Source organism: Hippocampus comes, unplaced genomic scaffold (assembly GCF_001891065.2).
Source record: "Hippocampus comes isolate QL1 unplaced genomic scaffold, H_comes_QL1_v1.1 scaffold285, whole genome shotgun sequence".
Lineage (NCBI taxonomy): Eukaryota > Metazoa > Chordata > Actinopteri > Syngnathiformes > Syngnathidae > Hippocampus > Hippocampus comes.
Window position 1 is genome coordinate 586,363 of NW_017805073.1, and position 11,715 is coordinate 598,077.

At 43.3% G+C, this 11,715-nt stretch overlaps 4 protein-coding genes across 5 annotated transcripts in view; 3 read left to right on the plus strand and 1 right to left on the minus strand.

Moving 5' to 3' along the window:
• The first annotated feature begins 68 nt into the window (after positions 1-68).
• Positions 69-3,631, plus strand: LOC109512761 (D-threo-3-hydroxyaspartate dehydratase). Its single transcript, XM_019864749.1, has 10 exons — positions 69-286; positions 552-707; positions 1,260-1,389; positions 1,808-1,958; positions 2,041-2,221; positions 2,385-2,503; positions 2,586-2,712; positions 3,083-3,145; positions 3,243-3,348; positions 3,421-3,631. The coding sequence occupies exons 2-10, from the start codon at positions 562-564 to the stop codon at positions 3,508-3,510; spliced, it is 1,113 nt and encodes a 370-aa protein (XP_019720308.1). The 5' UTR covers positions 69-286; positions 552-561; the 3' UTR covers positions 3,511-3,631.
• A 799-nt stretch (positions 3,632-4,430) lies between these two features.
• Positions 4,431-8,295, plus strand: orc2 (origin recognition complex, subunit 2). The gene is made up of 15 exons (XM_019864792.1): positions 4,431-4,728; positions 4,811-4,969; positions 5,201-5,284; positions 5,608-5,697; positions 5,781-5,812; positions 5,898-5,955; positions 6,202-6,515; positions 6,592-6,701; positions 6,777-6,909; positions 7,020-7,116; positions 7,202-7,348; positions 7,429-7,600; positions 7,678-7,739; positions 7,820-7,938; positions 8,167-8,295. The coding sequence occupies exons 1-15, from the start codon at positions 4,659-4,661 to the stop codon at positions 8,248-8,250; spliced, it is 1,731 nt and encodes a 576-aa protein (XP_019720351.1). The 5' UTR covers positions 4,431-4,658; the 3' UTR covers positions 8,251-8,295.
• A 76-nt stretch (positions 8,296-8,371) lies between these two features.
• On the minus strand, positions 8,372-10,082 carry cfap410 (cilia and flagella associated protein 410). Of its 2 annotated transcripts, XM_019864800.1 has the most exons (7): positions 9,843-10,078; positions 9,746-9,764; positions 9,590-9,636; positions 9,261-9,490; positions 9,032-9,182; positions 8,871-8,952; positions 8,372-8,788 (listed from the first exon to the last, which is right to left on the minus strand). In XM_019864800.1, the coding sequence occupies exons 1-7, from the start codon at positions 9,920-9,922 to the stop codon at positions 8,624-8,626; spliced, it is 774 nt and encodes a 257-aa protein (XP_019720359.1). In that variant the 5' UTR covers positions 9,923-10,078; the 3' UTR covers positions 8,372-8,623. The 2 variants fall into 2 exon arrangements, with proteins under 2 accessions (XP_019720359.1, XP_019720358.1); XM_019864799.1 differs by having other exon boundaries at positions 9,261-9,636; positions 9,843-10,082.
• A 167-nt stretch (positions 10,083-10,249) lies between these two features.
• The window catches only part of rpl37a (ribosomal protein L37a), a 3,654-nt gene continuing 2,188 nt past the window's right edge, over positions 10,250-11,715 (plus strand). The window contains exons 1-3 of the mRNA XM_019864802.1: positions 10,250-10,321; positions 10,682-10,810; positions 10,958-11,040. Of these exons, the coding sequence (XP_019720361.1) occupies positions 10,319-10,321; positions 10,682-10,810; positions 10,958-11,040 (215 nt within the window). The 5' untranslated portion in view covers positions 10,250-10,318. The remainder of the gene's footprint in view (positions 10,322-10,681; positions 10,811-10,957; positions 11,041-11,715) is intronic.

Genomic DNA, 11,715 nt, shown 5'->3' on the forward strand with positions numbered 1-11,715 from the left:
TCTGTGAACGATTGGCTATATCTAACACAAGGTGAAAACAAAGAGTACTGAGACTGGGCCAATAATGAACACTCTCCATTAGACACTCTCGATTGAGGCGAGGCCACATACGAGGATGTGTCTCGTTACTTCATTTTGAATTGAGACGTAGCCTCAAACTCCTTCCGTCAAAATAATATTCGACAGCCTTTTTTCCCCGACTGCTTGTTTGACTGGTAAGGTTGAAGTCCGCTGCTTGTGTGTAGTGAGACAGTCGCTGCACAGAAGTTCTATTAGACTTTTCAAGGTGGGTCAAACTGATCATGAAGTACACTAATATGATTTGGGTGTGGGCGCCCGCGTCTGTGGTGTTTGTTTGTACGCATTTGTTAACCTAAAAAACATGTGGACAAATATTTTCATTCCTCTTAGTTCACATTAATTCGGCATAATAAAGTTACGTCCACAAATGTAATGAACGTATCTAATCCGTGGTTTTATTTTGGGCCAGTGTGTGATCTCAAATCAGTCATGCATTAGAATTTAATTGCATTGTGTCTTGGGGTCTTCAGTGCTGTCACTATGGATGGGGAGCCCCTCTCAACCCTGTGTACGCCTGCTCTGGTGGTCGATGTGGACAAAGTGAAGAAAAATGCTCAGAGGATGATTGAACGGTGTGAGAAGCTCGGAGTGCAGCTTCGCCCTCACATGAAGACCCACAAAACTCTGTACGAACCCACACACATAACCACTACACAGATGAACTCAATTATAGACGCTCTCCCCTTGACACTCGAACGGCGACAGCTCAGCCCTTGGGCTTTTTTACCTTTTAAATCTTAACGGCCGGATTAGTTTTGGACTAATATCCTAACTCAGGTGTCAACAGCCCAGCAATTTGCATTTTATAATTTCCATCACCAAAGACTTCAACATTATATTTCCATAAACATATTTATTGATCTTATATGCATTGGGTGTTCGTCTCTATCAGGTTATCCACATGTTGCACAAATTTGTGTTTGTATGTTTCATAGCAGGAATTTCCAAGTGCAGAACATCTTTCTCAAACCAAAAAAAAAAACCCAAGACTATTTTTAAGAGACATGATCAAAATCATATTGAACAGCTGACAATGGAGCACAACAGGTTGTAAGGCAGCATATTTTGTTTATTAAAATACAGAAAGATACCAACAATGTTGGTTTTGCATTAGTATGACTGAGTAGCTGAGTCACGTACACTCGGATGCTGACTTGTGTGTGTTTGCTCCCCTCTAGTGAGTGTGCTGACATCATGACAGGCGGTTCACGACGGTGCATTGTGGTTTCCACCCTGGCAGAGGCCTGTTTTTATGCTGACCATGGATTTGATGACATCCTCTATGCTTATTCTCTTCCTTTTGATAAGGTTCTTCCTCTTCTCTCAACCAGCCACTTGATATTACAGATCACGTAGCAGAATGATCTATATTGCAGGGATGGTCCCCCTCCATCATTAAAGTTGCCCATCCCTGATCTATTACAAACAACCAAACATGAGCTCTCTAAGAAAATCTGTAATATATAAACAGAGACAACACTTGTATGTGCAAACAAATTATGTAATTGTGTTTATGTAAATAGGCACCCTTAACAGGGTTGGTTAAATTGAAATATGTAAGTGTATGTTACAGCAAAATAATCAGTCCAATTGTGAGAACTAAATCTGGTAAAGTCGCAGCATACACGAGCAAGTAGTATGTGATTAGATTTTATTTATTTATTTATTCATTCATTTATTTATTTTTGGCTATCCACACACCAATTCTGCATTTTTTTTTTCCTAGGTGGAGCGTTGTGCCATCTTGTCAGAGAGACTGGAACTCTTTCAAGTTTTACTGGACCATCCTGATGCTCTAGAGCAGCTCAAAAAGCGACCGTTGAGAGACGGGCGACTGTGGCATGTCTGGATGAAACTGGACTGCGGCAACGGTAGAGGTAAGAAAGCGAAAATGCCAGGATGGGGCAGACGGTACTGCATCTATCACTATTGCTGATCGCATTGATTCTTTCATCAAAGCCGGCATCCTGCACTCGGAACCCGAAGCGCTCAGACTGGCGCAGGCCATTGCCGAGGAGGCTGGTGTGCAGCTCACGGGAGTGTACGCTCACTGCGGGAACACCTACAACTGCAAAGGAGTCCAGGAAATCCAGGCTGTCGCAAAGGAGACGACCAGCTTCACTCTGCAGTTCATGGAAAAGTGAATCGAGAACACATTTATGGAGTTAACGCTATGCTCGGCTAACTTGACGTTCTCATTTTTTTTTTTGGTCATTATTTTGGGACAACGTGCCAAGTCTACAAATTGACTATATTAAATGTATTTGATATTATATCTGAAACTAGTCTTTATTTCCCGTCAGGTTAAAGGCTGTTGGCATCACCTGCAAGTCCAGCATTGGCTCCACACCCTCCTGTAGTCACCCAGTCCAGGACATGGCAAAGCTTAGTGAGGTGCATCCAGGAAATTTTGTCTTCTATGGTGGGCGCTTGTACAAAAGATGTTGCACCCGCAATATGTGTGAGTGCCCACTCCTAAATCTTGTGCCTGTGCTTGTTTCTAGATGTGCAGCAGTCTCTCATTGGCTCATGCGGAGTTGAAGAGGTGGCTGTGCGGGTTTTGACAAGAGTCATAGGTCACTGCCCTCACAGGAACCAGCTACTGATTGACTGTGGATGGACTGGGTTAAGGTACATCCTACATCCGGGATTAAATTCATACACAGGCTTGCATTGGATCCAAATCTAGGCTCTCCAAATGGAAACAATAATTAGATTTAAATGTAGATGGAATGAAAACATTTAAATATCCATGACTCAGATTTTTGGATAAATACGATTTTGAGGTCATCCAAGACAAAATGGGAACGCACTACTTAGCGGCAACCAGCTGTGGCGCGGCATTTTGCATTCTTGCTTCCATTTTTTTTTTTTTCGGGGGCGGCAATTTGGTCGGATGGCCATATTTTGTATTGTATCAAAATACAGTTGTGAAAGTATTTAAGTGTCGATTCACGTTTCTGCTTTTTGTTTCTATCCCTACTGTCGCCTATCACTCAAGTTTGGATGGGGCTGGGAAACTTCCAACAGGATACGCTGTGATCGAAGGCCACCCCAATCTCAAGTAATTGCCTATACAGCATATATATAAAATATATAATGAATCTCTGATTTATCAATTGCAAACTTGAATGTGGGTGACAATCACTGTTTCCACGCAGGCTTTTGTCCATGACTCAGGAGCATGGAAGAGTGGAACCTATCTCGGGGAAACTCGATTACAGCATGTACCCGCTGGGCTCTCTGCTCACGCTGATTCCTTACCATGTTAGTGTCCGAGTGTCCTGTTTAATTTCTTTGTCAATTTTCCTCCTGTTTGACTCTCTGTTTTTTTTGCAGTCATGTGCGACGGCAATGATGCATCCTGTGTATCATGTACACTCAGAGGGCATTCTTGTGGGCAAGTGGATACCAACACGTGGATGGTGAAAAGATGGAAATTATGGACTGAATTCGGATTGCAGCAAAATTGAGTCCAATCCATTGATTTTTTTTTTCTCAGTGCAAACACTATGCAAGTCAATAAATTTAGCATTTTGTGTGAATTTAAGCTGCTCTTTTTCATTGTGCCAATTTACCAAAACAATTATTGTATATTACTGAGAGTAAGCGTTTATTTTTACTTTTGTATTTAAGTAAGTCGCTGATGGTGTAGTGCCACACTCGCCAGCCTTGTGTGCGGGCAGCGTGGGATTGGTTTCCACTCAGTGACGGTGTGCATGTGGGTGTGAATTGTTGTTCGTCTCTCTGTGTTCTGTGCGACTGACTGGCGACCAGTTCAGGGTGTAGTCTGCCTTGTGTCCATCACCTGGGATTGGCTCCTGCAGCTTGTGACACTGTTCAGGAAAACCAGTGTAGAAAAAAGAGGGATGGATTTAATAGTGTCTGGTCCGCAGACCTGAGGCAGGTGCGGAGGAGGTAAGGTGGTGCAAGGCCATTTGAAGTCAAAAGCTAAAGTAGAAATACTGTAACATAAAACTAAAAGTTTAAACAGGCTGTATGCAAGGGTACCAGTTTTGTTCTATGTTGATTCTATTTCATCTTTAAAATGTTGTAATTTTGATTTGCTTTTAATTTGTGATTCTTTCACATACCACGAGAGCCTGTGTACGACTAACCACACTTTGAGAAACACATTAAAATTATACATTCTTACGTAACGCTAGTACCACATAAGCGAAGTGTTCTTGTTTTTTTTTTCGTAGATTTTTTTTACGTTTGTGTGTTCTTATTAAACGAGAAGTTTGAATGCTACTATTTCCATGTAATCATGAATGCAGCACACCGAGATGCATTCTGGGATATGTAGTTTAACTAGAATACAGGTTCTCATTGGTCAAAATGGGAACTTTGACCTGTCACGTGGTTTAAAACTTCAGCGTGATGGCGCGGAAACCTGTCAGAGCACACGGTTTTATCAATTCTGACCGGTAGGGTCATTATCATTCAGTTACTCCTGCCGAAGAAATTTGCCGATTTTTGCTCGTTTATGTCCATCGAGTGTCACCGTTTGCACGTCTCTGTGTGTTGTGCTATAACGTAATCGATCAATCTTCTGCAAGCCTGTTCCTTCAGCCATGAGTGTGTTGGAGGTGAAGTTCATTGGGGATGGAGATGTTCTGGAACACATCGTGGACAAGCAGGAGGGTAAGTTTGAGATCTTATGCAAAGGTCCATTTCTTTCTCTTCATGACGGTCTGACTCTGAGTTCTGTGTTGACGTTTTAAAGAGGTGCAAAGCGGTTCTGGCACAGTTCAGAAGATGGTCACCTTCAAGAGCCCGATGGGACGGCGATCCAGAGACGATCCAGAAGTGAAGGAGGGGGATGAACGTGGCCTCCTTGATGAGCAGAACTATGTTCAAGCTCTTTGTGCAGGAAACACAGAAGGTAAGGGGATATGACACTTTGTGGCCATTTTGAACGGTGAATAACAATTTTAAACGCATCTATCCATTTTTATTGCGATGCGGTTTAGCCTTTTTGGGGTCACTTGGTAGAATCTATGCCAGCTGACTTTGGCTGCTCACACTGCTCACAGTTGTTTTTTGGCTGAATGGGTGCAGTGGTTGGTTTCTTTTGTACACCCTTTTTTAAAAATGTGCGTTTTTCTTGTTCAAGATGACGAAGATATGTCCAGAGTTGGAGGATCGTCCATTTTCACTTTTCAGAAAAACAAACGAAGCCATAGCATGGCCCAGACTGGTGAGTCCATTAATCCTCCTCGATCACGGTTTTGCTTGCATAATCTTCGAAAGTCACACAAGTAATATTTGTGATGCATAGCAAGTCTTGTTTGCAAATATTACCGTGTTTAGCTTAGACAATTAACTTTTCTGTTACATTCAGTGCTCAAAGATTTTAAATTACTACCTTGTCCTGCATGTCGTTCGAAATCCCCAAATTAATAGGATGCCCCACTCACCTGAATATGTCCACATTGAACCTAATTATGCTTCCTCCATCCATCCCTTTATTGTCAAATGGTACTCCCCATTAACATCGTATACGGTGTTTGTTATACATAGCAAATGAATTGGCCCGAACCCCAGGGAAAAGTGTGAGCTTCAGCACCACTCCCAACGTCGAGCCCTCAACACCCACTCGGGCAGGGCGCAGTAAGTTCAGCATCTCCTTGTAACGAGACTCATGATTAGAATTTTTCCACTCGCCCTTCAATGCAATTTTTCTCTCTGTGCAGGCCAGAGAAATGAAAAACAAACTTCACAGAGGGTGAGTCTTGCTCCCTTTTTTTTTTCTTTTTTAAACACTGCTCCCAAGTGGAATCATTTTGATCACTTGTTTCTTTTTCTGACAGCGCAAAAGGGTGCAGTTTGTCTCCACAACACCACACAGGCTGAGGAAGAGAATGTCAAGTAAGCGTAACAGTTGAAACAGCGAGACCTTGACGTACAAGTGCCCCGAGTTATGAGTTTTACGAGTCACTCAGTCAACAAAGATAATGACATGCAAACGCACCTCCATTCCAAAATTGTTCCCAAAAAATTTTCTACCTTTGTATATTTTTCTCTTTTGTTGTAAAGCTAAACAAATACTAAAGGGCGATGTATTCAAATTTCACACCTGTAATTCATATCTTTTAACCTTGATGCCATGTTCAGATCCCAGCCTTCGATCAGACAGCGACAGTGAGTTTTCACCCTCCGACTCTGGGGAAGAAGAGGATGGGGATGAAGTCACGGTGGACGAAGAACAGAAAGTCAAGAAAGACAACAGCGGGAACAAGACCCCAAGAACGCCTCGCAAAGCTTCATCGGCAGCACTCTACAAGACCCCCGCCAAAAAGGGCAAGGGCACGTCTGAACCCGTCAACCAGCCTACCATGGTTGAGGAGTATTTTGAGGCCCACGGCAGCTCAAAAGTCTTAACGTCGGACCGCACACTCGAGCGTTTACACACACCTAAATTGGACAGGGTACGTCCATATCGGCCATGTTAATGCTCGCCTTCGACGCTGTCCAGATATCCCCAATATATCGCTTGCTTTACAGGAGACGCTGACCCAGCTTTTAGAAGGAAAACCTTCCCGCTACCTTGCAGAGATCCAGAACCTCCACGACAAACACAAAAAGCACTTTAGCAAATGGATGCTGCAGCTACAGTAAGTGAGCGAGCGCGTTTTTCCGGCGGTTCTTGCATCTTGAGCGGAGTATAAGGACGAGTGCGTGTCCAAAAGGTTGGGATTCAGCGTGCTGCTCTACGGTTTGGGCAGCAAGAAAGATCTGCTGGAGGAATTTCGGTTTTCTCACTTGTCTGAAGAGATGCACCTCGTGATCAACGGGTTCTTCCCTTCCATCACGCTGAAATCGGTGAGCAGACGCTGAGAGAGAAAACTCAAAATCATCTCGGCTGCTGAATTTACGTTGACGCGATTAACATTGTCTTTCAACGAGTGGTCCTTTTACCGCTGCGATTGCAGATTTTGAACACTTTGACATGTGAAGTCCTTGAGCACCAGGGGAGTTTCCGAACGCCGTCCGACCAGATCCAGTACATCGCCCAAACCCTTCGAGACCGTGAGTCCATTTGCCTCGTCTGCTTTCAATTTCAGCAAAATGTTTGCGGGATTTGTTGACGTTTGAAATGGTATCCCTGACGCAGGGCCGCAACTTCACATCTACGTGTTGATCAATAATATTGATGGACCAATGCTGCGAGGAGAAAAGACCCAGAGTGCCTTGGGGCAACTGGCATCCCTCCCCAACATTCACTTGGTGGCTACTATTGACCACATCAACGCTCCTCTTGGTCGGTTGTGAACATTCGGTCTTTTTTTTTTTTTTTGGAACTTGCTGTCCAGTTGACCGCCGTTTTCTCCATATGCCCAGTGTGGGACCAGTTTCAGCAGAGTCAGTTTAACTGGTTGTGGTGGGAGTGTGTGACATTCAAGCATTACACAGAAGAGACGTCGTATGAAAACTCTCTGCTGGTGCAGCAAACGGGGGCTCTGGCTCTGTCTTCCCTGACGCACGTTCTCCGCAGCTTGACCCCAAATGCACGGTACCTTCCGCTCCTCCGTTGTAGTTCCGTGGAAACCAAGTCTCAAAACTCTTAATGTTTACTTTTTTTTTTTGCAGAGGTATTTTCAAATTGCTGGTGAAATTTCAGCTGGAAAACAAAGACAATCCTTCATACGCAGGTAGGCGCTTATTCCGTGTTTAGAACGTTTTCTTTTTAGCATTTTCTGTTAGTGTTTTTGCTTTTCTTTTTCCCGTGCAGGATTGTCATTCCAAGATTTTTACCAGCGTTGTCGGGAGTCATTCTTAGTGAACTCTGACCTCACTCTGAGGACTCAGCTGACCGAGTTCAGAGACCACAAACTGATACGAACGCGCAAGGTAAAGTCCTGCCGTGTTGTGGAAGCCCAGTTAAGTCCAACGCATTCTGACACAACACAAAGTGTTCACTGAGCAAAGAGAATGATTCGTGTGACTTCAAAAAACAAAACTGGCATCAAATTACATCTTTAGCGACTTTCAAAATTAGAGCTTCCACTGCTTTTCTCCAACAATTTTCACGGACGGGGCGAGCGATTCATGCTCACGGCTATTTATTTAATTCCCCAGGGTGCAGATGGTGTGGAGTACCTGATGGTTGCCGTGAATGCGAGCACATTGTTGGACTACTTGGAGAATGAGGATGCTGACTGAGATGATCGCTATGAATTGGACTGATTTTCTTTTTTCTGGCCAACAACAATTAATGGGTTGTGTGATATTGAAGTGTATATATGATGTGTGAAAGCAGCATTAATAAATATCGACAGGCAAATTGCAGGTCATCTCTTTAATTACAGAAATAGGTTAACCTTTCATAAAACATATATTATTTTCTTCTTGTAAGGCAGGCATTCATGATACAACAAACTCATTTGTTTAGTAGAGCATGAAGTGAGCATATGTGAATGTTGTAAATGCATGCAATAGTGCAAAAGGGAGGGGCGGGGGCAGGTGTTGTGACCCTGTTTCAAGTCATGAACAGTTAATTGTGAGACTTAGGACTCAATGGCATGCAAAAATAATTTCACTGTTGGATGTCGGCGGATTTCGATGCTTGTGGATTTCGTAACGTTTCTAATGAGTCCAGTGTGAAAGTCCTGAGTCGGTTCTGTGCCTCCACGTGCACAATGCGGAGCTCCTCGTGATCCAAGTCCCTCAGGAGAAGCAGCACTGCATCAAGCGTGTGTGTCTACGAGGATGTGTTTAAGTCAAATGAGAAGTATCAAAAGACAACTTTTTCATTAGGGCTGCTGAAAAAAAGAAGAGGCTACCTTTTTCATGGATGATCTGGTTGATTGAGAATGAAGACAGGGGAATTGGTCTCTGGACTTGGGCTTCATCCTCAACTCCTCTCTGACATTACAAACATCAAAAGGGGATTTTTTTTTTCTGGTTTCATGTTGTAGCGAGTGTCATGACACCCAGGGCTTACTTGATTTCCTCCACTTCCCGGCTGCGAGAGGCGTTCTCTTTCGCTGTATCAGTAAGTCCGTTGGTAGAAAGCTGTTGCTGAGCTGCGTTTGGTGGTGCAGTGATCTCCTTGCCCTCCAAGTGAGCTAATGCAGTCTCATCCTCCGTCACTACTGTACACGCATACAAATCAAAGTTATGTGCGACATCATAATGCTAAAGCTGTTTCCAAAAGGAACATATGTATTGACCTTGGTTGTCCAGCTTCTGCAGCCGAGGGAGGCAGCGCAGGACTGTCAGCCGATACTGACTGGAGTTCTCCCCACAACAAGGGTTGTCAGCTAACCACAATACTCGGAGCCGTGTCATCGGACGCAAGTAACAAAGCTCTGAGAGTGAGGCGATCATGTTCCTTCTCACGTAGAGCTCACACAGAGACAAGCATCCAGCCAGAGGCGCAAGGGATGAGATGCTGTTGGCACTGGACAGGAACACCCATGTTGCATTTGAAGTTATAAATCCACGTGATTTGTAATTGAGAATGAAGTTGTGCTTTGTCGGGAAAGTTGCCGTAACCAACCTTAGTGTCAGCACTTCAATGTTTGGCATTTGAGATAGAATAGAAACCTGGAGAGAATGGCATAATTCTACCTTTAAGTCAACGTATCATAATTGAGTTACGAAGCAGACAGGCCAAAGGAGTAAAGTTGAGACAGAATGGAGGGTCTGTACTCACATCAGTCAGCTTGCATCCCCTGAAATAATAAAGTTAAGCTCATTTTAACTAAAGTGACAAACATCTGTGGCATGTTTGGTCAAATGTGACCACTCACCAGCAGTTCAGTTTCCTCACGCTCTCCAAGTCGGAGGCCTTTGCCTCCGTGAGAACATGCTTACGTGTTAGCTTCATCATAGACTCAGCCACATATCTTGATGAGTAATAGCTCCCATTAACACATATAGTCTATCAAAGAGAAAAGGATGCGTTGTAAGACAAAGATTTCTTGTCAGCAGAAGGGACGCAAACATCCACGACACAGGAATGCGCATGCGCATATAGTCAGCGTCCTTAGTTACAGAATAACAAAGAAACATTTACAATGTTTGAGTTCGTTTAAATATTGTATAAAACATCTCAAATAAAGTTCAAATATGTAAAAGTGAAATGAATTTCCTTTATTTAAATCTACATTGTGTGTTGTGCGCCACCCTGAAAAACTCCCATTCCCACAATGCAGCGCAACGAGGCTGGTAAATCGCGCCTGCGCGCTCCCTACTTCCTCTTTGGATCTACGTCTCAACTGAAACGATGGTGAGCCGAGAAGTCCCCTTCTGAATCCATGTCAATCTAAAGTTTTCCTGAGTCAATATTACTTAACAATGTATCCGAAGCTGCCCCGCCAATTTAACCCGCATTATGCCATCATAATTTTGCTTCCTAAGACCACTGTTGGCAGATAAACGATGCTACCATGTCTTGCATTACAAATGGCTGCCTCCATGAAAAACCTCCACAGTGCCCGGCTACAGTGCTAAATTAGCACGACGATTCTCTCCATAGCCATAAGCAGTCCGGGTGTACATATACGTATCGTATGTCTGTTTGTATATAATACACATTTATAAATACTTGCAAGTTTCATTTGTGAACGTGTTGTATATTCCTACTCAGGCCAAGCGCACCAAGAAGGTGGGGATCGTTGGTAAATATGGTACCCGCTATGGCGCATCGTTGAGGAAGATGGTGAAGAAAATTGAAATCTCCCAGCACGCTAAATACACCTGCTCGTTCTGTGGGAAGGTAAGACTGCGTGTGCGTGTGAGGCTTTTCACCGGCTTTACCATGGAACTGATGTACAGTGCCCTGGCTACTTTATGACATAATTACTGGGATTTCGGTCTGTCCTTGTTTGTATCCTAATGTTTCCCCTCCATATGCTACATGAAGACCAAGATGAAGAGGAGGGCTGTGGGTATCTGGCATTGCGGATCCTGCATGAAAACAGTGGCTGGAGGAGCCTGGACTTACAAGTAAGTTGATTTGCAACCCAATAAATGTGCTGAACGTGCACAGGCAAAATGTAGTATGAATGGAACTATGTGCTGTCTGCAGACATGCAACATTTAGGAGACCTGTACGATCTTAAGGCTTTAATATTCTAACCAGAATGAACACCAACCATACAGCAGTACATTTTTAAGCGTTAAGTCGTGCCCAATTATCTTCATTAAACATGGTGTGTGCTCTGACCCCATTTGGCTTTTCTCATCTCAGAAAAATGGTTCTGTCAAGCTTTTTCCTTTGATTTAATCAAGCTACAAAGCCCAGGATTTTATTATTGCAATGTCTCTGTCTGAAACCCGCCCTTTTCCTCTGCGTCTCATTGACTTTTTAAATTGCAGCTTTTGCAATTAACAAATCACGTTATATTAAATTGCAATTATATTGCAAATGCAATTAGTCGTTCCAGCCTCATTTCATACTATACAGTAAAATGTAATTTAAAACTGACAATGGCCACCATCTTTAGACATTAGGAAGTATCAGTTGTTCATATCATGTAATTTATTGTAAATTTTGTCACTCCAGAAGTTTAATGCTTTGGTCCGAATACAAGTACTGTAATATATATATATATATATATTTGTTTATTTTCCTCCCCCCCCCCCCCCCCAACCAAACATTTTCCCCGCACCCGACAACAC